The sequence below is a fragment of the Amphiura filiformis genome, chromosome 6, assembly GCF_039555335.1.
Source record: "Amphiura filiformis chromosome 6, Afil_fr2py, whole genome shotgun sequence".
Taxonomy (NCBI): domain Eukaryota; kingdom Metazoa; phylum Echinodermata; class Ophiuroidea; order Amphilepidida; family Amphiuridae; genus Amphiura; species Amphiura filiformis.
Window position 1 is genome coordinate 72034522 of NC_092633.1, and position 12592 is coordinate 72047113.

At 35.6% G+C, this 12592-nt stretch overlaps 1 protein-coding gene across 1 annotated transcript; it reads left to right on the top strand.

Moving 5' to 3' along the window:
* Window positions 1–7263: 7263 nt before the first annotated feature.
* Window positions 7264–8475, top strand: LOC140154752 (histamine H2 receptor-like). The gene has a single exon (XM_072177317.1). The coding sequence runs from the start codon at window positions 7435–7437 to the stop codon at window positions 8473–8475; it is 1041 nt and encodes a 346-aa protein (XP_072033418.1). The 5' UTR covers window positions 7264–7434.
* Window positions 8476–12592: the final 4117 nt, after the last annotated feature.

The window sequence follows — 12592 nt, forward strand, 5'->3', positions numbered from 1 at the left end:
TTTTACAGAAGAATATATAACAATAATTATTATGATCGTCCCTATACCGCTTCTTTATCACTGGTCATTTGCGTCCCTTTACACATGTCGATATTTCATTTTTATTTATCATGCAGCTATTTTCCTGTACATCTATATAAAACTGTAGACTTGGACCCATGTTATAACTACATTTTCGGGCTTCATCCTCACGGTGTTGTGCCGTGTGGAGGGTTTGTCAACTTCTGTACCGAAGCCACAGGGTTCAGTCAATTATTTCCTGGAATTACCCCACACTTAACTACTCTGAGCGGAATGTTTCGCTTTCCATTTGCTCGGGATTATCTACTTGCGACTGGTAAGTGTCTGCTCCTGTTTGTACTTTTTTCAAAGTACACACAAGATTTGCACAAAGGTTGCAATCGTTGTATTCATAGAAGTGTTTCTTATATATAGTCAATGTAAAGAACATCTATTTGAAGGCGTTATGCACACCCTCTTTAAATTTTAAATAATAGAATGAGATAAAAACAGCGCATAGCGACGGTCCATTAGTACTTTTCCCTTTCTTTCCTTTTCCTTATCTTTCTTTCTCTTTCTTTCTATATGAAAATTGTTCAGAAATTTCCATCCGTATGTCAGTACCTATATGCTACATGAACTTCATCAGTACTGATGAAGTACATGTAGATATACAATATGCATCAATAATGTAATATTTTACAACCGGCATAATTCGGAATGAGTTATATACCGACATTGACACCAAAATAATGTAAACTTATCACATTTTATTCTAAGCGTTTATACCAACATGGACCAATGTAAATTACCACTTACTTGACGGGTGCTCTCGAACAAATCACATTAAACGTCGACGCCAATCTAACCACAAAAAATATTCCAAATGCTAATGTTAAAACACTTCCAACAAATGATTATAAAAGTTAACAACAATGTGAACGTATCAAGTCGTGGGTGTCAAACAAACTATTCTAAACGTTGTCGGCAATGTAAACTTACCACTTCTTGGGTGTTCTCGAACAAATTACTCTTGACGTTGACGCCAATGTAAACTTACTAGTTCTTGGATGCTCTCTGACAAATTCGTCTAAACGTTGGCACTAATGTAAACTTGCCATTTCTTGGGTGTTCTCAGACAAAATATTCTAAACGTTGACGCCAATGTAAACTTACTACTTCTTGGGTGCTTTCAAATAAATAATTCTAAACATTGACGCCAATGTAAACCTACCACTTCTTGGGTGCTCTCAAATAAATTATTCTAAACGTTGACACCAATGTACACTTACCACTTCTTGGGTGCTCTCAAACAAATTAATCTAAACGTTGACACCAATGTAAACTTACCACTTCTTGGGTGCTCTCAAATAAATTATTCTAAACGTTGACACCAATGTAAACTTCCCACTTGTTGGGTGCTCTCAAACAAATCATTCTAAACGTTGACACCAATGTACATAACTTACCAATATTTTTGGGGGCTCTCAAACAAATTATTCTAAACGTTGACACCAATGTAAACTTCCCACTTCTTGGATATTCTAAAACAAATTATTCTAAACGTTGTCGGCAATGTAAACTTACCACTTCTTGGGTATTCTCGAACAAATTAATCTAAATGTTGAAACCAATGTAAACTTACCATTTATTGTGTGTTCTCGAACAAATTACTCTTGACGTTGAAGCTAATCTAAATAATCACTTCTTGGGTGCTCTCAAAAAATTATTCCAAATATTCCAGATGCCAATGGCAATGTAAACCTACCACTTCTTGGGTGCTGTCGAACAAATTATTCTAAACGTTGACAACAATGTAAACTTACCACTTCTTGGGTGCTGTCGAACCGATTATTCTTAACGTTGACGCCAATGTAAACCTACCACTTCTTGGGTGCTGTCGAACAAATTATTCTAAACGTTGACACCAATGTAAACTTACCACTTCTTGGGTGCTGTCGAACCGATTATTCTTAACGTTGACGCCAATGTAACTTACAGCTTAATGGATGCTCTCCCAAAACAATTCTAAACGTTGACGCCAATGTAAACTTAACACTTCTTGGGTGCTCTCGAACAAATTACTCTTGACGTTGACGCCAATCTAAACAAACCACTTCTTGGTCCTCTCAAAAACACATTCCAAATGTTGATACGAATGTAAAACTTAACCACTTCTTGGTTGCTCTCGAACATATTATTCTAAACGTTGACGCCACATGATGACGATGATGATGATTATGATGATTTCTCTCTTGCTTGCTTCCTTATTCTCTCTCTTCTAGGATTATGTGCAGTTGGAAAGGAAAGTTGTGATTGGTTGCTGAGCAAGAGTTCTACCGGAACTGCTGTTGTTATAGCAGTGGGTGGGACTAGCGAAGTTCTGGAGGCATTTCCAAATAATTATAAAATCCATTTGAGCCAAAGGAGAGGGTTTATTCGTATGGCAATTCATCATGGGTACGTGATATCATTCATGTTTTAAAACAAATCAGATGGTGAGATAATAGTGAGACACCTACATTACAATCACAAGAATCGATTCGGGTCTGATTTTACGACGCGATTTCAGAGATATTTCAATTCTAAGCAAAAAACAAAATTGACATAATACCATACCTACACGTTGTGTTACATCATAACTTATACAATGACCAATACTGTTATTCTTTTGTCACTGTATAGTGCACATTTAGTTCCCGTGGTTGCTTTTGGTGAGCCTGATTTGTACAACCAACATATTTCACCGAGGCTAAGACAGTTTCATATGCAAACTCGTAAACTACTTGGTACCCCTATCGCATTAATCAATGGTAGGGGTGTGTTTAACTATTCTATTGGTTTATTGCCACGTAGACGACCTCTAAATACTGTAGGTAAGTAAGCAATACTTGCTCTTTCTCCCTTTGTCCAAAGTTGTGTTATCTTATAACGGCTGTAAGGCTGTCAAAATGTCTTGTGTTTCATGTGATATTCAAGTTCATGTATCCTTGTAAGTTGTAGTTAAAGCCATATTATAAAATTTGCTGAGGAGGACGCTCTCAATATTTTTTTTAATTTTGGTTTTTACACGATTGTAATGTACTTTAGTAAACAAAGATACCCTGAAAAAACAAGACTTAAACTGCCGTAGTTTTGTCAAAATCCGAGATATTGAGTATAAGACTTAAGGTTTATTATTACGATGGAAATATTAGTCGAACACGTATGCGATGTTCATAACCACACCACTCTTCGCCATACATACATTCTCCCAGCCACATTTCCCTAACATAATATGAAATTTAAAAAAGAAGGAAATTTAATTAGGCAGAGGCGGGGCTCGAACCCACGCTGCACTGCGCCGCTATCACGTATACCATATGACCAGCGCCTTAGACCGCTCGACCACGAAGGACTTGATAGTGTCATCGTGAAAATTTAAACATGTAATAGGCCTATTAATAAATCGCAACTTCATTACTACATCATATTTTGGAATTTTATCTGCTTAAAACATTAATGTGTATTATAATAAAGCTACCATTATTTATATTGTTGAATTCTCAAGCGCATAGAGACAATTAATACGAGGGTCCTATGAATAGGCCTACATACACAATACATAAAATCGATTTTGATATCGGCCACGTGCTCTGCTGTGGCGGAAGTTGTATTACGAAGTGCATCCGAACTACATTTTGAAGCAAATGCTTTTAACAAGGCATTGGATTGTTCCAGTTTGCATCCTAAATCCACATTAGACCCCTAATTTTACTTACGAAATCAAAAGATTAGATTATCATAACAACAAAACGGTAATCTTTTGTCGGGTCTAATGTGAAAATTACATAAAAAAATTACAGTTTTTACAGAATTAATTTTCACTTAATTCCACAAAAAAATGGCGTATATTAGATTAAAATAAATTCTCTACCTTCTATACTAGATCAATTGTGACACAAGTTGTTATCAAAAATTGTTGTGATAGATGTACAGTTAATATTCATATATTCCATTACCTATCTGATGGTACAGTTTTTACACAGAAAATATTTATTTGAAAAACCTGCCACTCGGCTTTTTCCGGAAAGGTCACAGGGTCGCCGTGACCTGTGCAATAATTACAATTAAAATTTTTCTTATTCTAACAGCAAGCGTTTCTAAAATGCAGTATGGCGCACAGTGTCATCGGCCCGATATCTTCATGGCAGAAAATGCCATGGTAGGTTGAATCCACAGCCACGGATGGCCATTGTATTCCCACCTGTTTAATAGGTTTTTAAATGCATAGTAGGCTGAAGGATATCCGACTAAGGCTAGTGACATTAGCCTGTGACTGACCTCTGTACGGCCAGCGAGCATACATTCGCCATTGTCATATGCTTATAGACTGTCTCTACGATAGTCTCCTACACAGCCAGTTTGTGTCAGTCGGTCTGACACTCGTCGATCCTGTATGTTCGTGATAGCCACATATAGTCTGGCCTGAGACTACCTCCACGAGGTTCTACGCTGCGCTATTTAAAATCTTGAATTTTGGTCACTTTTTCAGCTCAAGACGCAAGCTGCTCTCTCAAAGCGCAAACTAACGACTATCATATCTGTTCAACACGTATTTTCAAGTGTATGAGACCACATCTGGTTTCTTGAGAAAAAATCATTTACGGGAGATATTCATCATTTTCCAACCCGGTATCCAAAGATTTTCGTCTGATATCAAAATCGTGCATAGCAATCCACGTGTATCGATCCCGTGTATTTATTTGAATATCTCTGCTGCATCAAATAATTATTAGCCAGGCGATGTCGGTGTGTGGCGAAATGTGGTGTAGTTCATAACACAGTACGTACACGGCGTGCGGGACGGTGATTTACTATCAAAGGATCGTACCGTATTACAACTGCTGGAGAAACACGCATTGGCGCTGGTAGTAAATTCCACTTTTCTTTCCTTTATACCTCACTTGTTCGGGTCAAAATTAAAAGGGGGACATATCTGACAGTAAGAGCTAACATATTATGGAAAAGAAATACTAATCCATTTTTATAGAAATGTTACAATATGGCTTTAAGGGCTCGGATAGCGACGTTTGAACAGTATTTTTTGTGGGACCTGAGAGCACAGCAGACACACAAATTGCATTATGAATACGAGGAATATCCGGATGACCTTTTGTATTGAAGATATACATAAAGTTTTTAGGGAAACTTTGTGTATATCTTCAATACGAAAAGTCAAACTTTTCAATTGATCGTAGGTTTTTCATTCCAGCTACATACACTTGAAGTACCTATCATTTGATTAATAAAGTTTACTTCGAAGACCGTTAAATGTCAAAAATTTAAATTTTTAATAATTTGCCATGAAATTTGTATTATATCGCGAATTTAAAAAAAAAAATCAAAATTATTTGATATCAGAAGGGCATTCCTCGTATCCTCGTATTCAGAGTGCAATTTGGCGTGTCAGGTCCCACAAAAAGTACTGTGCAGTGTGTGACCGACCCCTTAATAACTTGATTTAATTTTTTTTTCTCACTTTCTTTTTATCTTTTACATACAGTTGGCAAACCAATTAATGTTACGAAGAACGTCGATCCTACAGAAGAGGAAGTAAATCAATTGCACGAAATATATACCAACTCATTATTGGAATTATTTAATGAAAATAAAGAACGATTTGGACTTGGAAAGGAAACAAAACTAGAAATAATTTGATAGATTTCCATAAGAAACAAAGTAATCATATTATATAATAACCTATCACTGCAATAAGGTTGGACGAAATTTTACCCAACAGTTTGCCCAGCGTTGTGGAACTATGCATACACTCAGAGAAATATTTACAAAACATTATGTAAGTATAGAACCTCATAATAATTAAGTAAAATTTACCTCAGAACTATGTAATAATTACCAAAATTATGTAAAATTTTAATTAATTTTACCCAAATTAATTAAAATTTTACATAATTCGGTAAATATTACATAGTTCTGAGGTAAATTTTACTTAATTATTATGAGGTTCTATACTTACATAATGTTTTGTAAATATTTCTCTGTGTGTACTACAGGGAACATTTTAACCAATACCGTTGGACACATGTTTCTACTAAATGTTGGGCAAAACTATTTAATAAACAAAGGGGACAGTTTCGTTATCCAACACATTGACATTATTACCATATGTTGGACATTTTATGAACTAACTGTGTGGTCCATTTACTCAGTTGTTGGGTACGTTTATTCATTTGTTGGGGTTGCCAGGGTCATTTATTCAGTTGTTGGGGTACGTTTATCATTTGTTGGGCTATAGCATGCCACCATCTTTAATTGAATCAATCGTTTTCCGCTGCACGTTGTTTATAGGTCAGTATAGGGAGCCTAACATTTTTCTGGTATATACGTTCTGGGTTTTTAGCATTTATATAAAAAGTCCAAATGCATTTTCATAACTAGTTTAATATCTTGATGTTTGGTTACACATTTGATGTTGTGTCAGTTATAATCTGCTAGCATACTCATAACACTTACATATTTCGTAAGCACTGGTAAGAGGGATACACACATATTTTCATTTAAATATTTCACGTCTTTTTACCGTTTCCGGTATATCAAATCTTATTTTGGTTCTGAGACCACTTACAAAAATCTGGAATAGGTGTCACTATACATTTGCAACCAAGTGTAATGCTAAGTTTGAAGACGCTACAATTTATAGAACTAAAGTTATAAGAGTGGAGGTAGAACTTTTTGAATGACCCTCGTAGAAAATAACGCTCAATATAGATTTTTTGTTTCTATTATACCATTTGAACATTGAAAAGAAATCGATCTTGAAGTCTGAATAACAGAATTTTAAAAGTGCTGATTAATTTTGAGTTAAATTCGTCATGTTTACTGGACGTGACCCAACAATGTTTGAAATCATATTGCCAATACAAGGCTGAGAGCTCCTGAGTAATCAATTGGTTTGTTGCGCTATTTCATAAAATGGTTTGCTTTTAATCAAATTGGTGGAAATACGTGGTGGTTGTCACCATGGCGCTTACAAATCACTTGACGCGAAACTATTCACAAAATTGTTATTTTATATTTGTAATATGATCTAATTATGATCATGATCAATGACGATTTTGATTTGGACCAAAATTTATATATCTTCAGGTATACTCACCAGGAGGATGGAGTGAGAACAGCTCGGAGATTCGGCATATTGCTATAACAATATAACTTCAAAACTACAGCCGATTTGAGAACATACTTCGACATGATTGATGGTCAATCATCAGTCAAAGACCAAAGTTACACTGTATTATAGTATACATTTGAATATTAAATGTAAGAGCATTTGAAGTCTATAGAATGCAGAGATGTAATTGCAAACTGTTGGTTCTATGTAGGCCTAACTAACATTGTTTCTAGCCCCTAAGAATTCTATTTCGTACCAGAATGGCTAACATGTCCGGAATCATGGCAATGGTTAATGTCCCAGACGACTCTGCATTGGCAGTGCAGATGACAACAAGACAATTGACGTCCACACATCTGACTTACGAATCCTGTCAGACGACACCGAAGAAACTTCTCATATTCAAGATCTTTGTATTATCGTCTGCAATTATTGCTAACTTGTTCGGCAACTTACTTTGTTTGCTAGTAATACGTCGAAACCGCAGGATGGAACCGGTTACACGGATTTTAATGACGTCTGTAACATTGGCCGATCTTTGCATTGCTGTGTTAATTAGTTCACCGATACTGGGTGCAACTATTGTTGATAGATGGCCATACGGAGACATATTCTGCACCATTCATGGAATGATAAATAATATTTTCGTATTATGTTGTGTATGTTCTTTGCTTCTCCTAAACCTAGACAGATATCTATGTATAACAAGACCCTTTCAGTATCCTACACTGGTGACTACATTCAGAGCTCGCCTGATGGTAGTAACCATATGGGTAGCTTCAGCAGTCTTTTCTGCAGCAATAGGAGGCTTCTTACCTAACAGGAGCACGCGGTATTCAGCACCGCTACATGCTTGTATAGCCGGCCCAATCGATACACATAAACCTGATATAACTGGTAATGTGTTTCTTATAGGATTTGTAATCATACCAATTCTGCTTATTTTGACCATGTATGTGAGACTACTCATCATTGCAAAACATCACGCGACGAGAATTGCAGCGGCAGAAATTCAACATGGCGTCGGCAAACAATTAAACAAATCTAAACGTAAAGCATTCTCAACGTTTTTCCTGATGACTCTGTGTCTTATTTTTGTAACGTTTCCATTGATACTTGTTTATATGTATGAAAACGCCACATCCGAGGAACTCCCTAGAGAATATATATTTATTGCAGAGACAGTGGCTATGACAATAGGTATTTGGAATCTATCAATATACTACGCCCGAAATGCGGAATTTAGACATGCAGCAAAAGATTTACTTATCCGCATATTCCAAATATTGATGCCAATGTAAAACTGACAACTTCTTGAGTGCTGAATACAAATTATTCTAAATGTTGACACCAATGTAAACTTACCACTTCATGAGTGCTCTCGAACAAATTATTCTAAATGTTGACACCAATGTAAACTTATCACTTCTTGGGTGCTCTCGAACAAATTATTCTAAACGTTGACACCAATGTAAACTAATCACTTCATGGGTGCTCTCGAACAAATTATTCTAAATGTTGACACCAATGTAAACTTATCACTTCTTGGGTGCTCTCGAGCAAATTATTCTAAACGTTGACACCAATGTAAACTAATCACTTCATGGGTGCTCTCAAACAAATTATTCTAAATGTTGACACCAATGTAAACTTACCACTTTTTGGGAGCTCTCAAACAAATTATTCTAAACGTTGACACCAATGTAAACTTACTACTTCCTGGGTGCGCTTAAACAAATTATTCTAAATATGGGCGCCAATGTAAACATACCACTTCTTGGGTGCTCTCGAACAAATTATCTAAACGTTGACACCACTTCTTGGGTGTTCTCAAACAAATTATTTTAAACGTTGCCGCCAATGTAAACTTACCATTTCATGGGTGCTCTCAAACAAATTATTCTAAATGTTGACACCAATGTAAACTTACCACTTTTTGGGTGCTCTCGAACAAATTATTCTAAACGTTGACACCAATGTAAACTAATCACTTCATGGGTGCTCTCAAACAAATTATTCTAAACGTTGACACCAATGTAAACTTACCACCTTTTGGGTCCTCTCAAACAAATTATTCTAAATGTTGACACCAATGTAAACTTATCACTTTTTGGGTGCTCTCGAACAAATTATTCTAAACGTTGACACCAATGTAAACTAATCACTTCATGGGTCCTCTCAAACAAATTATTCTAAACGTTGACACCAATGTAAACTTCCTACTTCCTGGGTGCGCTCAAACAAATTATTCTAAATATGGGCGCCAGTGTAAACATACCACTTCGTGGGTGCTCTCGAACAAATTATCTAAACGTTGACACCACTTCTTATACTTATCCGCATATTCCAAATATTGATGCCAATGTAAAACTGACAACTTATTCATTTGGGTGCTCTCGAACAAATTATTCTAAACGTTGACACCAATGTAAACTAATCACTTCATGGGTGCTCTCGAACAAATTATTCTAAATGTTGACACCAATGTAAACTTGCCACTTTTTTAACAAATTATTCTAAACGTTGACATCACTGTAAACTTACTACTTCTTGGGTGCGCTCAAACAAATTATTCTAAATATGGACGCCAATGTAAACATACCACTTCTTGGGTGCTCTCGAACAAATTATCTAAACGTTGACACCACTTCTTGGGTGTTCTCAAACAAATTATTCTAAAGGTCGACGCCAATGTAAACTTAACCAGTTTTTGGGTGTTCTCAAACAAACTATTCTAAATGTTAACGCCAATGCAGCTTAAGGGTATACGAGGTATTGTTGGTCGAAACAGCCAAAAAAAAATCGATTTTCATTATCTGAATCAATATATTATTGAAAAATAACACTTTGGTATTTTGCAAAAGTTCATTCTACAAATCATATACTTTGAAAACCTGCTTAATTTATTGTTGTTAATGAGTTATGTACGTTTTACAAAAGTGCTGTTGTTTCAGCCCTCTTTACAACATAACTCAAGAACTACAGGACCTACAAAAGTTAATCTGTGATATTAGAATTCTACTACACGCTCGCTATGAATTGAGCAATGCAATTTTTTCTAAAACTCACTACCATTCGCAAGATGCTGTGAACTACTTTTTTTCTGCTGCTTCGACCAACAATACATCGTATACCCTTAACCACTTTTTGGGTCCTCTCGAACAAATTATTTTAAATGTTGACACCAATGCAAATTTATCACTTTAAATTTTGACACCAATGCAAATTTACCACTTTAAATGTTGACACCAATGCAAATTTACCACTTCTTGGGTGTCCTCAAACAAATTATTCTAAACGTTGACGCCAATTTATACTTACCACTGCTTGGGTGCTCTCAAACAAATTATTCTAAACGTTAACACCAATGTAAACTTACCACTTCTTGCGTGTTCTCAAACAAATTATTCTAAATGTTGACACCAATGTACATTTACCACTTCTTGGGTGTTCTCAAACAAATTATTCTAAACGTTGACACCAATGTAAACTTACCACTTTTTGGGTGCTCTCGAACAAATTATTCTAAACGTTGACGCCAATGTAAACTTACCACTTCTTGGGTATCCTCAAACAAATTATTTTAAACGTTGCCACCAATGTAAACTTATCACTTCTTGGGTGCTCTCGAACAAATTATTCTAAATGTTGACACCAATGTAAACTTACCACTTTAAATGTTGACACCAATGCAAATTTACCACTTTAAATGTTGACACCAATGCAAATTTACCACTTCTTGGGTGTCCTCAAACAAATTATTCTAAACGTTGACGCCAATTTATACTCACCACTGCTTGGGTGCTCTTAAACAAATTATTCTAAACGTTAACACCAATGTAAACTTACCACTTCATGGGTGCTCTCAAACAAATTATTCTAAATGTTGACACCAATGTATACTTACCACTTCTTGGGTGTTCTCAAACAAATTATTCTAAACGTTGACACCAATGTAAACTTACCACTTTTTGGGTACTCTCAAACAAATTATTATAAATGTTGACACCAATATCAACTAACCACTTCTTGGGTGCTCTCGAACGGATTATTCTAAACGTTAACACAAATGTAAATGTATCACTTCTTGGGTGCTGTCGAACAGAAAAATCATTCTAAATGTTGACACCAATGTAAACTAACCACTTCTTGGGTGTCCTCAAACAAATTATTCTAAACGTTGACGCCAATGTAAACTTATCCCTTCTTGGGTGCAGCCGAAACAAATTATTCTAAATGTTGACACCAATGTAAACTTACCACGTTTTGGGTGCTCTCAAACAATGTATTCTAAATGTTGACACCAATATCTACTAACCACTTCTTGGGTACTCTCGAACCGATGATTCTAAACGTTAAAACCAATGTAAATGTATCACTTCTTGGGTGATGTCGAACAAATTATTCTAAACGTTGACACCAATGTAAACTTACCAAATCTTGGGTATTCTAATTTTTTTTTTAAACGTTGATACCAATGTAAATTTTCCACTTCTTGGGTGCCGTCGAACAAATTATTTTAAACGTTAGCGCCAATGTAAACTTACCACTTCCTGGGTGCTCTCAAACAAATTACATTTAACGTCGACTCCAATCTAACCACTTTCTGGGTGCTCTCGAACAGATTATTATAAACTTTGACATCAATGTAAACTTACATTATCTTGAGTACTATCAAACAAATTATTCTAAACGTTGACACCAATGTAAACTTACCACTTCTATTGTGCTCTCGATCAAATTATTCTCACTTGCCACTTCTTGGGTGCTCTCAAGCAAATTATTCTAAATGTTGACACCAATGTAAACTTACCAAATCTTGGGTATTCTAAATTTTTTTTTTAAACGTTGATACCAATGTAAACTTACCACTTCTTGGGTGCCGTCGAACAAATTATTTTAAACGTTAGCGCCAATGTTAACTTACCACTTCTTGGGTGCTTTCAAATAAATTATTATTAACGTTGACACCAATGTAAACTTACCACTACTTCCTGGGTGCTCTCAAACAAATTACATTTAACGTCGACTCCAATCTAACCACTTTCTGGGTGCTCTCGAACAGATTATTATAAACTTTGACATCAATGTAAACTTACATTTTCTTGAGTACTATCAAACAAATTATTCTAAACGTTGACACCAATGTAAACTTACCACTTCTTCTGTGCTCTCGATCAAATTATTCTCACTTGCCACTTCTTGGGTGCTCTCAAGCAAATTATTCTAAATGTTGACACCAATGTAAACTTACCACATTTTGGGTTCTCTCAAACAAATAATTCTAAATGTTGACACCAATATCTACTAACCACTTCTTGGGTGCTCTCGAACGGATTATTCTAAACGTTAACACAAATGTAAATGTATCACTTCTTGGGTGCTGCCGAACAAATTATTCTAAACGTTGACACCAAT

Excerpts from the sequence above, each read along its gene's own strand:
- LOC140154752 (XM_072177317.1), top strand. The coding sequence starts at position 7,435 with ATGGCTAACATGTCCGGAATCATGGCAATGGTTAATGTCCCAGACGAC.